The 12,204-nt window shown below is 45.3% G+C and overlaps 1 protein-coding gene across 2 annotated transcripts in view; it reads left to right on the top strand.

The window, feature by feature from the left end:
* Positions 1-12,204, top strand: part of LOC139418207 (homeobox protein cut-like 1) — a 205,615-nt gene that overhangs the window by 102,766 nt on the left and 90,645 nt on the right. For both annotated transcript variants that reach the window (XM_071167482.1, XM_071167481.1), the window contains exons 4-5: positions 5,184-5,262; positions 11,920-12,057. In XM_071167482.1, the coding sequence (XP_071023583.1) occupies positions 5,184-5,262; positions 11,920-12,057 (217 nt within the window). The remainder of the gene's footprint in view (positions 1-5,183; positions 5,263-11,919; positions 12,058-12,204) is intronic.

The following is a 12,204-nucleotide window of genomic DNA, read 5'->3' as shown; positions in this document are numbered from 1 at the left end:
TTATAAGGAATTAATAAGAATATGTACATAAAAATATATGATGGTATAGAGTACAGTATATACATATGAGATGAGTAATGTAGGGTATGTAAACATTATATAAAGTGGCATTGTTTAAAGTGGCTAGTGATACATTTATTACATCAATTTTCCATTATTAAAGTGGCTAGAGATGAGTTAGTAGGTTGGCAGCAGCCACTCAATGTTAGTGGTGGCTGTTTAACAGTCTGATAGCCTTGAGATAGAAGCTGTTTTTCAGTCTCTCGGTCCCCACTTTGATGCACCTGTACTGACCTCACCTTCTGGATGATAGCGGGGTGAACAGGCAGTGGCTCGGGTGGTTGTTGTCCTTGATGATCTTTTTGGCCTTCCTGTGACATCGGGTGGTGTAGGTGTCCTGGAGGGCAGGTAGTTTGCCCCCAGTGATGCGTTGTGCAGAACTCACTACTCTCTGGAGAGCCTTACGGTTGTGGGCGGAGCAGTTGCCGTACCAGGCGGTGATACAGCCCAACAGGATGCTCTCGATTGTGCATCTGTAAAGGTTTGTGAGTGTTTTTGGTGACAAGCCGAATTTCTTCAGCCTCCTGAGGTTGAAGAGGCGCTGCTGCGCCTTCTTCACCACGCTGTCTGTGTGGGTGGACCATTTCAGTTTGTCCGTGATGTGTACGCCGAGGAACTTAAAACTTTCCACCTTCCCCACTGCTGTCCCGTCGATGTGGATATGGGGCTGCTCCCTCTGCTGTTTCCTGAAGTCCACGATCATCTCCTTTGTTTTGTTGACATTGAGTGTGAGGTTATTTTCCTGACACCACACTCCGAGGGCCCTGTAGGCCGTCTCGTCATTGTTGGTAATCAAGCCTACCAGTGTAGTGTCGTCTGCAAACTTGATGATTGAGTTGGAGGTGTGCATGGCCACGCAGTCATGGGTGAACAGGGAGTACAGGAGAGGGCTGAGAACGCACCCTTGTGGGGCACCAGTGTTGAGGATCAGCGGGGTGGAGATGTTGTTTCCTACCCTCACCACCTGGGGGCGGCCCGTCAGGACCGTTGTTCTGACCCTGAACAAAGCGGTTAACCCAATGTTCCTCGGTAGGCCGTCATCACAAATAGGAATTTGTTCTTAACTGACTTGCTTAGTTAAATAAAGGTTACATTTAAATAAAATTGTGTGATTATGTAAAGACATACCTGCCCCTGTTCTCGAACACACTCCTCTCTACCGTATCCTTGAGTCAGATGTCCCTCCTTCTGTATATGATTAAGCTACGCTCTCTCCTGCGCCTCCCGCCCCGATGGCACACAAAGAGAGGGGGTGACTGTGATGATGGCACAGGGTGGTGCTCGTTCTCTGATTTCCCTATGGCACTGACGCTGATTCCAGGCGACGCCCGATCTGCCCCAGAGGAGCAATGTGTCAGCCATCACAGACCATCAATGTGTGATGCCGTTTCGCTCCTCCATCCTATCCCAGCTCCACTCTTATGATGAGATCTTTAATGTTGTACGAGGTAAACGTTGGCTGTAATCACAGATCTAGGATCAGATGACCAAATACCCAATCCTCACCACCATTAGGGGTATTAGAAAACATCTGACCCTGGACTAGTGGTTAGAGGAACATCAACCTACTTCTAATGTAAGGCTACAGCAATGAGGAAAATTAGTAGAACTATATATCCATACTACGGTAGCTGCCTGCAAGTAGGCCTAGTGTGTTAGGCCCGCCATATGACAACCCCAGGTGACACCGAGATGAAGAGAGGGAGCTAGCTAGCTGTTTCCTGTTTCCCTAGGAAGCCCAGAGGATGCTCTAAGTCACCGTTCTCTCAGACTATAATTCCCCGCTTAAAAGAAAGCTGCAAAGCCAGTAATCCCTCCTACCCAACCCAAAAAGAAGCACACTCAAACACACACACACATATACTCTCTCTCCCCCGCACACGCACACCACTCCGGATCAGTTATCCACAGCTTAAAACCTGCTCTGCAATTAAGGGGTTAGGCCAGGTCACAGACAGAGACAAGCAGGCCAACGGTTTCCCCTGGCCCCTAAGCCGATGCCAAAGCCTTCCTTGTGTTTCATCTAGCTCCCGCTAGTGTCATTAGGCTAGCAACCACCGTCTATTTTTAAGTTGTTCCCGCACCCCTAAAGAGTCCAGATGGTTCATTGGAGGTGTGTTATGCTATACCTGTGAGCTGGTCAGCTTTGGCGTCGGCCCAAATCTCGCCTTTTTAACACAAACGGACTAACACACACACACACACGCACACACAGAGAGGAATCATCTGTTTGTGTCTTTGTATGTGTGTGTGTGTGTGATCATTCAGAAGGCAGCACGGCCGGCGTTGCCAGATGCCCTCCCCTGTCAGAATGTGTATGGGACTGCATTGGAGAGAGAGGCAGATAATCTGCACTGAGCCATGGCCGCACAGTCACGCAGGACCTTGGCACACACACACACACACACACACACACACACACACACACACACACACACACACACACACACACACACACACTCCAGGTGCCATCCATCCCATCCCATTACCTTACCTCTCTCTCCCTCCTCAACCCCCCCAGTCACTATCTATCCCACTTCACCTTCTCCCCCTTTCTCTTCACTTTCAATGGAAAGCCAAAGAGGGAAGCAGCCTTTTCCTGACAAGATGTCTGGTGGATCCCTTTGCCCAGTAAGCAGGGAACATTAATTGCTCCATCTGCGATAGAGAGAAGGAGAGAAAGCGGGGAGAGGGAGGGAGGGAGGGAGGGGGAACTTGGGAACTTGGCGCTGCCTAGTTTGGATCCAGATGTTTTCCAGCAAAAGCCCATTTGAACATGTTTCATTTCTCTCTCCCATAGGAGCATAGAGTGACTGGGGCTCACTGGCGTTTGTCAGTGGCAACTGCCTGCCTCGCTCCATAAATCAAAAACTCTAACAGAGTCTGGGCAGGAGACGTCCAAAACATTGTTTTTATTTGATTTCTCCTTTAGGAACCCACTGTTTGGTGTCTGTAAACACTGTAGTTCTGGACACTTTTAACTTGCAGTTGCTGACTTGCAGTTGTACTGTGCCGCATCTTTTTGTGAATTTGAGCAAACACTGCCACCCTATGGGTTGGGAAGGAAAGTGTAAATGTTGGGGGGAGGTGGTATGTATGCGTGTGTGTTGGGGGGAGGTGGATGTGTGTGTTTGGTCTAAGTGTGTGTGCTTTTAGTCCAAAAAACACTTGAAGTAGATCCTGGCTGACTGACACTAGCAGTGTGGTACAGTAGCTCTCCCCTGCTTCCTCCTCCCATCCCCTCCTCTACCCAGGGATGACCCAGTTAGCTGGCTTTGGCCCAGTTCAGAGGCGATGCCAGGACTGGCTGGCTGGCTGCTCACACTCCCAGAGCAGTGGAGGAACGCACAGTCAGGCCTGGACTGGGCTCTCAGGAGACACCACAGACACACACAACACACACGCACACGCTACTTCTGGGCTGCTCGGTGCAACCTCAACAACAGCCACACACATGAAGACTCTGAACCCCACAGTGGGCGGGCCCACTGTCTATCATTAGCTCATGTAGCTAGGCCAATGAGACACCTTTCTTACTCTTATACACTGCAGGTAGAAGTCTGCAAGTGGATTAAAAAAGTACTTTACTATGGTAGTTTACTATGGTAGTTTACCTAGGCCATATGGTGAGTATCTTGAAAAGGAAGAACAGTACAGTTGGTCATTTTGACGACCAATACGTCTTTATCTTGTTGAATAAAGGTTATACTGTATTAGATCCAGAGTGGTATTAGATCCAAATGACTTACATTGGCCATCTATACATTAGGAAATGATTTTATTGCGAGGTGGTGTAATGTATAGAGCACAGCTCTGGCTTTAAGGGTTTAGCATGCTTATGTGTGTGTGTTATATCATATAAAACGGGTGTGTGATGGTGTACATAGAGTACTCACCACTAATATAGTTGCTTCCATGTGACTGAAAGCTGATCCAAAATGCATCAACGCGTGGGGGGTTATAATAGTGTGTGAGGGCCGATGCATTACGTCTGTCACATGACCCAAAGATGGTGTTTAACCAACCATCCACCAAACATCCACCAACCAACCACGCAATTTAAAAAGGCTTGGACAAAACCCTTTCTCCTCTCTCGCCAGCTGTTGCCCAGTGTGGTACTGAGGGTGAGAGAGGGTTCAGGGAAGAGTCATCTGTGGCCTGCATTTTTCCTCCTCTCCCTATCTCTCCAAGGGCCAAGGATGAATATGGTACAGTATTTGACTGTATGTCCAAAGTGTGTTTTCTTTCATCTTTTAGACGGTATTTGAGAGGCAATCTGGAATGGATGTTGAGCCACAGACTGTTGCTGTTGTGTTCTATCCTGATTCATGAAGCACTTTTGCAACATCTATAATGTTTAGATTTATGGGCGGGTATTTGTGATGTATCGTGTTGGTTTGGAGCTAAAAATAACCATTTTTGAAACCTCTTTAAATCATCTGTGATTTTTGAACCATGTGCAGTACATTGTAGTTAATGTAAAAGCAATGCTGCAATGCTGTATCATATCACCTGTGTACTACAGAAATGTCATGACTATAGAAGACCTCTTCCACAGCTCTATACTCCTGTACTTGATTGTTGAGGAACTTGAAGCAAGGTCTGTGGTGCCTCTTGGCCCAACCCCAAATCACGTCACCTTCTTCATGACTCATTGGTTAGCTGCCTTGGTGCTTTCCAGTTTCTGTCTGCCCAGCCCACAGCAGTGAAGCACTCAGTACCCATGATTAACTGAGAGGGGTTGGAAGCTCAATCTCTTTTAGCAGGTTGTTACTAAATTACATTAATGAAATTACTATTCATGTGTTTTTAAGACTGAAATTCTGTGGTCAATAGATCTGTGTGGATATCGTAGCACTAATAGATCTGAAAATGTTTAAAATGAATACATTTTTATATAAACCAGATTCATGTTGAACTACATTGGATATGTGACTATTTGTCCTATAAAACTAGATTAATCTTGATGGAATGAATAGTATAGGGTAGATGATGCCAAAGTATATAAAAGTCTTTATAAGCCAGAAAATGTGATTATGGTTGTTGGGGTGTTGTCTGAAAAAAATGTATCATCTCGACTATCTCTCTCTTTTCTTAACCAATCTCTCCATCTCTCCTTTCAGATCGACGCAGTGAGTAAAAGAAGTAAGGAGTCAGAGGCTGCCTTCCTAAACGTGTACAAGAGATTCATCGATGTCCCAGGTAAGTCTCATCGCAACTGTGTATGCGAGGCACCGTAAACACATCTGTCATGTTTATGAGGCACATGTCTCTGGCGCCACATATACGTGCATACACAGACACGTTCCTGATGACTTCTCTTGGTGTTCCTGAGACAATGTGCGTCCAGGAGCCCTGTGAGTGCTGAGCGGTAGGTAAATTGGGAAGGGATGGGGAGCAGGGCATACACTGTGATTTAAACATCTACCATTCACTCAGATTTCTTACCAGCCAAAAATATTTTTGGGGAATAAAATGTACACTAACAAAACATAAAAAAACGGATGAGCATGCTTTGCAATGTTTCTAGAACAGAGCGTGGGTTACTAGTAAGAAGTAACTAATGTGGTATATTTATGCAATAAGGCCAGATAGGGTGTGGTAAATGGCCAATTTACCACTGCTAAGGGCTGTTCTTATGCACAGCGCAACGTGGAGTGCCTGGGCACAGGTATATTGGCCATATATCACAAACCCCCGAGGTGCCTTATTGCTATTATAAACTGGTTACCAAAGTGATTAGAGCAGTAAAAATGTAAGTTTGTCATATCTGTGGTATACGGTCTGATATACCACGGCTGTCAGCCAATCAGCATTTAGGGCTCAAACCACCCAGTTTATAATGAATAATTACGTTTTTGTGACCTGATATAACCAAAATAACACATTAGACAAATTTCACCTTCCCCTTTAAGGGCAGGAGGTTGCCGTGGTATTAGGACTCAGTCATGTCTGTGCCTGTTAGATTGAGTCTGACTAGTAGAAGCGTTGTCTTCTCTTCCCTAGCATTTGAAACTCGAACATAGACCAACAACATAACTTGTGAACAAAACAATGTAAATAGCCAAGAAACACAAGGACAACGTCTCACTTCAGTAGACTTTCGTTTAAAGTAAATTAGATAATGCCTGTGCACAGCACTTCTAAAAATGAATATTTTTACTTAGCTCTTCACGTGTGCACAGCACCCAGCCAGGCAGGGTTGCAGCGCAAGTTGGAATAGGCTATATAGGATTTATAGTTCTTTGATTTTGTTGCGTTTCATTTACCACCTATGAAGCAAAATGGCGGAAATACTTTGAAAACAGCTACTGCAGCTTTTATTTTACTATAAATGACTATTTGACTATTTTTTTTCACAAATGCGAGTGAAATGTGTGCACTATGGAGCCCTGACCAACCTCCAATGTGGCTAGTGAAATACACATCTTACCCGCCAAAACCTACCTGCAGGTGGCGGTTGTTCATTTTAGGTCCTGATGGAGAGTACATTGATGATTTCAACACACTGACAGACACACAGTCACTGTTAACACCAGTGTTGTTGTCCATGGAGATCTCCTGGCCAATGGTTTTTCCACCTAACTGAAGCACTAGAGGACTTGGATAGGCTGACTAATAGTGGAAACAGACAGTCAGCAGTGGAGGTCGACTGGACTGGAGTGTGTGTTTGTCTGTGACCGACTGAGCTTTTTGAGCTGACTCGATCCTGTGTGTGTGGCTGTGTGTGTGTCTTCCTGTGTGTGTGTAGCTGTGTGTGTGCAGCTGGCTGTCTGTCTGAAACACATTTCCTCCTTGGTGAACCTTATGGACACACACATGTGAACAGACACACACAGAGGCCTGTAGGAGCAAGCATGCTGGCCTGGGGAACCACGTAGTACATGCGTAAATTACTGCTTTTGTGTTTTGGAGATCCCAGCCACACACACACACACACACACACACACACAGAGAGCTAAAAGCCTGCCAAGACAGAGGAGCAGCACCTAGAGACCTCTTTGACTTGGCTCTCTTACGTGGTGTGTGTGTTGTCTGCCTGTGTGGGAAAATCTAGGAATGTCTGTATTATCATTGTAATCTGCATCCTGTCCATTCTTGTCTCTGTGTCTGAGGATGAGAGATCACTACTCCACTGATTATCTCACAGATGTGTTTGTGATCACACAGACCTAGCGTCAGTGTGTCCACCCTTTTGAGCTCTTTTGGACACACCAAGGAAAATACACGCACCTTACCTCACTCTCATCCTGATGACACTATGCAATAGAATGTCAAAGTTGACAGGTGTCTCCACCCGTCTGCCCTCTTGCCTTCTCATGCAACCTTTGGAAATATTCACACTGTTCTCACAGACAGCCTAGTGTTCTGCAGCAGGCTGTACTGGCTGTACTGAGCAGTTGGCACTGTCTCACTCCTTCTGCTCAGAAGACACACACATGCCCATCCAGACAGGGCTGGTGCCACCGCCTGTCTAGTGAAGGGACAATCTCCTGGTTAGAAGTCCAGGGAGGACATGGAGAGAAAGATTCCATGTGACACACACTGTAGTTTGTCTGTTCTGGAGAGAGCAGCAGTAGAGTGGTAGGACCTGGGACTAGGCCCACAGAGACAGGCTATGTTGTACAGTCCAGTACTGTGACAGCAGTCATCACCCTAATGTCACAGTATGACCTTCTCTCCTGTCAGTTTGTTTAATCATATGGGGTATTCAAAGCACACATAACAAGAGAGTATCATCCTAACTAATATAATAAAACATTAAATGGGACTGAAAGATGAGATCCATTATAACCCTTCAAGGATGTTTGTATAGTGTTACTTTTTATGACAAGAAATTAAAGTACATTTTAAATTAAAAATTAAAAAAGGTATTTGTCAGCAGGTTTGACTAACAGTGAAATGCTTACTTAAGAGATTTTCCAACAGAGTTAAAGATAAATAAGCAAATAAAAATAGAAATAGTGTACACAGTGAATAACGAATAACAATAACCTGGGTGTATATACAGGGAGTATCAGCAGCGAGTCAATGTGCAGGGGTACGAGATAATTGAGGTAGATAGTGTATGTACATAGGTAGGTGTGAAGTGACTAGGCAATAGGATAGGTAATAGACAGTTGTGTGTGTGGCGTCAGTACACGTGTGTGTATGTGTCGGGGTGTCAGTATGTGGAGTCTTGGTAGAGTTCAGTGTGTGTGTGTGTGTTTAGAGTCAGTGCAGGAGAGTGTATGTGTTTCACAATCAAATAGTGATTTATGAGAAACGTAACATGGGAACAGGCTGTCCAAGGCTAGATCTTTCAGAATATTAGATTACACTGTGTATGACGCAGGGTGTCAGAACTCAGGACAACAAAGTTGACATAATGGGCCTTTGATAATGCTGTTGTGTCCTCAATGGCTTGTCTGGTGTTGGAGAATGTATCGCTTCTCCCTCCAAGGACGTGTGTGTGTGTGTGTGTGTGTGTGTGTGTGTGTGTGTGTGTGTGTGTGTGTGTGTGTGTGTGTGTGTGTGTGTGTGTGTGTGTGTGTGTGTGTGTGTGTGTGTGTGTGTGTGTACTCAGAGGAGAATAGAGGCGCTGGATGTCTTTCATCTCTAAGATCAGACCTCTTCCCCCTCCCTCTCTTCTGCTGTTTCCAGACTGCCTTAAATATGCTCTCATGCACTTGTACACTGACGGTACAAAACATTAAGAACACCTTCCAAATATTGAGTTGCACCCCCTTTTGCCCTCAGAACAGCCTCAATTTGTCAGGACATGAACTCTACAAGGTGTCGAAAGTGTTCCACAGTTGTCTCAAGTTATCTGAATGTCCTTTGCGTGGTGGACCATTCTTGATACACACGGAAACCAGCAGCGTTTCAGTTCTTGACACAAACCGATGCGCATCTACCATCACATCCCGTTCAAAGGCACTTAAATATTTTGTCTTACCCATTCAGCTTTCACCTGGAGTCACCTGGTCAGACTGTCATGGAAAGAGCAGGTGTTCCAAATGTTTTGTATACTTAGTCTACTCACCCTCGCCCTCTTCGTCTCTTTTTTATCTCCCTCTTTCTTTCCCTCTCTAGTCTCTATCACTTTTCATATCCCTCCTCTTCCTCCCCCTTCCCCCTAGCTTCCTCCTCCTATTCTCTTTCTCTCGGGGCCAGGGGGTCTAATGTAATCATATGATTATATAATTAACCCAGCTGTCTCATTAAAGAAAATCAACTGGAATTGGGGCATAATTAGTCATACGCCAATTAGTGACCGTGTCAATGCCGGGCACTGATGAGGCCAGGGCTGGCAAGACTGGCAGCGCCCAACATGGAGGGTGGGGAGGACTCAGTGTTAGAACACCCTGCCAGTCTCCACATCCCAACCCCTCCCTATCCATCCCTTACTCATTACCATCATCACAATCTCTGACCTTGACTCAAGAGGACCACAAACAGTCATAGACTTTTTCCTGTCATCCGCAATGTGTTTTACTATTTTTGATTAATTAAATGATTCAATATGTACATCAATACATCTACAGTTTTCACCACTGTGGGTTGTGTCTATGCTGTACTACTATTGGATAGATACTGTACAGTCTGTTTACAGGAATGTATTGTTGTCCCATGGGTTTTTCTGTCCCTAAGATAAGTCATCATCATTGTCCAGAAACCTAGGTAGCTCCTCTTACTATCTCTCTTTTCCTCTCTCATTCATTGTCCCTACCTCTCTCTCTCATGCCCTTTTGCTTTTCCTCTCCCTCTTACTCTCTTTTCCTCTCTTCCTCTCCTTTGTCTGGGCTGTGTGTGTGGTGGCAACAGCAGCGCTGTCTCAGCTCTCCAGCTTTGCTCTGTGTGAATGGGGGCAGCTATACATAGCTCTGCTGCTCTGGCACCCAACACACACACACACACACAGACACAGACACAGACACACACAGACACACAGAAGTCATCAGTCAGCCTCGCGTGACTCGCCCTGGCCACTCAGTCACAACCAGGCACAGAGACACAAAACCCCACTCTAGACCTTACTGTTGCAGTGCATGGAAGTATGTTGGAATGGAGTGAGGAGTAGAGGTTAGAGACTGACTGGATGGGTGTGATCTCCTCAGTGAACCGATCTTCAAAACATGTTACACTACTAGCTACATACACATCAAGCTGTTGAACTTTGAAGATCTGCTCTGATGTTAGACATGCTTGGTAATACAGTGGGGCAAAAAAGTATTTAGTCAGTCACCAAGTTCTCCCACTTAAAAATATGAGAGGCCTGTAATCATGGGTACACTCATCATGGGTACACTTTCAACTATGACAGACAAAATGAGAAAATGAATTTATTTGCAAATTATGGTGGAAAATAAGTATTTGGTCACCTACAAACAAGCAAGATTTCTGGCTCTCACAGACCTGTAACTTCTTCTTTAAGAGGCTCCTCTGTCCTCCACTCGTTACCTATATTAATGGCACCTGTTTGAACTTGTTATCAGTATAAAAGACACCTGTCCACAACCTCAAACAGTCACACTCCAAACTCCACTATGGCCAAGACCAAAGAGCTGTCAAAGGACACCAGAAACAAAATTGTAGATCTGCACCAGGCTGGGAAGACTGAATCTGCAATAGGTAAGCAGCTTAGTTTGAAGAAATCAACTGTGGAAGCAATTATTAGGAAATAGAAGACATACAAGACCACTGATAATCTCCCTCGATCTGGGGCTCCACGCAAGATCTCACCCCGTGGGGTCAAAATGACCAAAAATCCCAGAACTAAAACGAGGGACCTAGTGAATGACCTGCAGAGAGCTGGGAACAAAGTAACAAAGCCTACCATCAGTAACACACTATGCTGCCAGGGACTCAAATGCTGCAGTGCCAGATGTGTCCCCCTGCTTAAGCCAGTACATGTCCAGGCCCGTCTGAAGTTTGCTAGAGAGCATTTGGATGATCCAGAAGAAGATTGGGAGAATGTCATATGGTCAGATCAAACCAAAATGTAACTTTTTGGTAAAAACTCAACTTGTGGTGTTTGGAGGACAAAGAATGCTGAGTTGCATCCAAAGAACACCATACCTACTGTGAAGCATGGGGGTGGAAACATCATGCTTTGGGGCTGTTTTTCTGCAAAAGGACCAGGACGACTGATCCGTGTAAAGGAAATACTGAATGGGGCCATGTATCGTGAGATTTTGAGTGAAAACCTCCTTCCATCAGCAAGGGCATTGAAGATGAAACGTGGCTGGGTCTTTCAGCATGACAATGATCCCAAACACACCTCCCGGGCAACGAAGGAGTGGCTTCGTAAGAAGCATTTCAAGGTCCTGGAGTGGCCTAGCCAGTCTCCAGATCTCAACCCCATAGAACATTTTTGGAGGGAGTTGAAAAGTCTGTGTTGCCCAGCAACAGCCCCAAAACATCACTGCTCTAGAGGAGATCTGCATGGAGGAATGGGCCAAAATACCAGCAACAGTGTGTGAAAACCTTGTGAAGACTTACAGAAGACGTTTGACCTCTGTCATTGCCAACAAAGGGTATATAACAAAGTATTGAGAAACTTTTGTTATTGACCAAATACTTATTTTACACCATCATTTGCAAATAAATTCATTAAAAATCTTACAATGTGATTTTCTGGATTTTTCCCCCTCATTATGTCTGTCATAGTTGAAGTTTACCTATGATGAAAATTACAGGCCTCTCTCATCTTTTTAAGTGGGAGAACTTGCACAATTGGTGGCTGACTAAATACTTTTTTGCCCCACTGTATATATGTGCAGAGAAAAATTCTGTGATAAGTAATTAATCTATAGTAATTAGTGATGTCTGGTGATTAGTAACAAGTAGTGCCCTTTCCTTGTCCCCTCCTATCAGACCCTGTGTCGGCCCTGGAGGCTGCCCAGCAGCTACAGCTGAAGGTCCAGAGGATGCACGACATCGAAACGGAGAACCAGAAGCTCCGCGAGACGCTGGAGGGCTACACCCAGGAGATCGCTGAGGTCAAGAACCATGGTGAGGCTGAGACACATGCTCTTTCTGAACCTATCCTAGACCAGTGTGATCAACCCAGTTTGAACCCATAGGCCACAAGAAATTGTTGGCTTGCTGAGCTAAAGCCCTAGGTATTAGCTCAGGGTGCTAACACAAGTGTTCAGGTCC

Source organism: Oncorhynchus clarkii, chromosome 10, assembly GCF_045791955.1.
Source record: "Oncorhynchus clarkii lewisi isolate Uvic-CL-2024 chromosome 10, UVic_Ocla_1.0, whole genome shotgun sequence".
Taxonomy (NCBI): domain Eukaryota; kingdom Metazoa; phylum Chordata; class Actinopteri; order Salmoniformes; family Salmonidae; genus Oncorhynchus; species Oncorhynchus clarkii.
The sequence above is the reverse complement of the archived record's forward strand: the minus strand, read 5'-3'. Positions and strand labels throughout refer to the sequence as shown.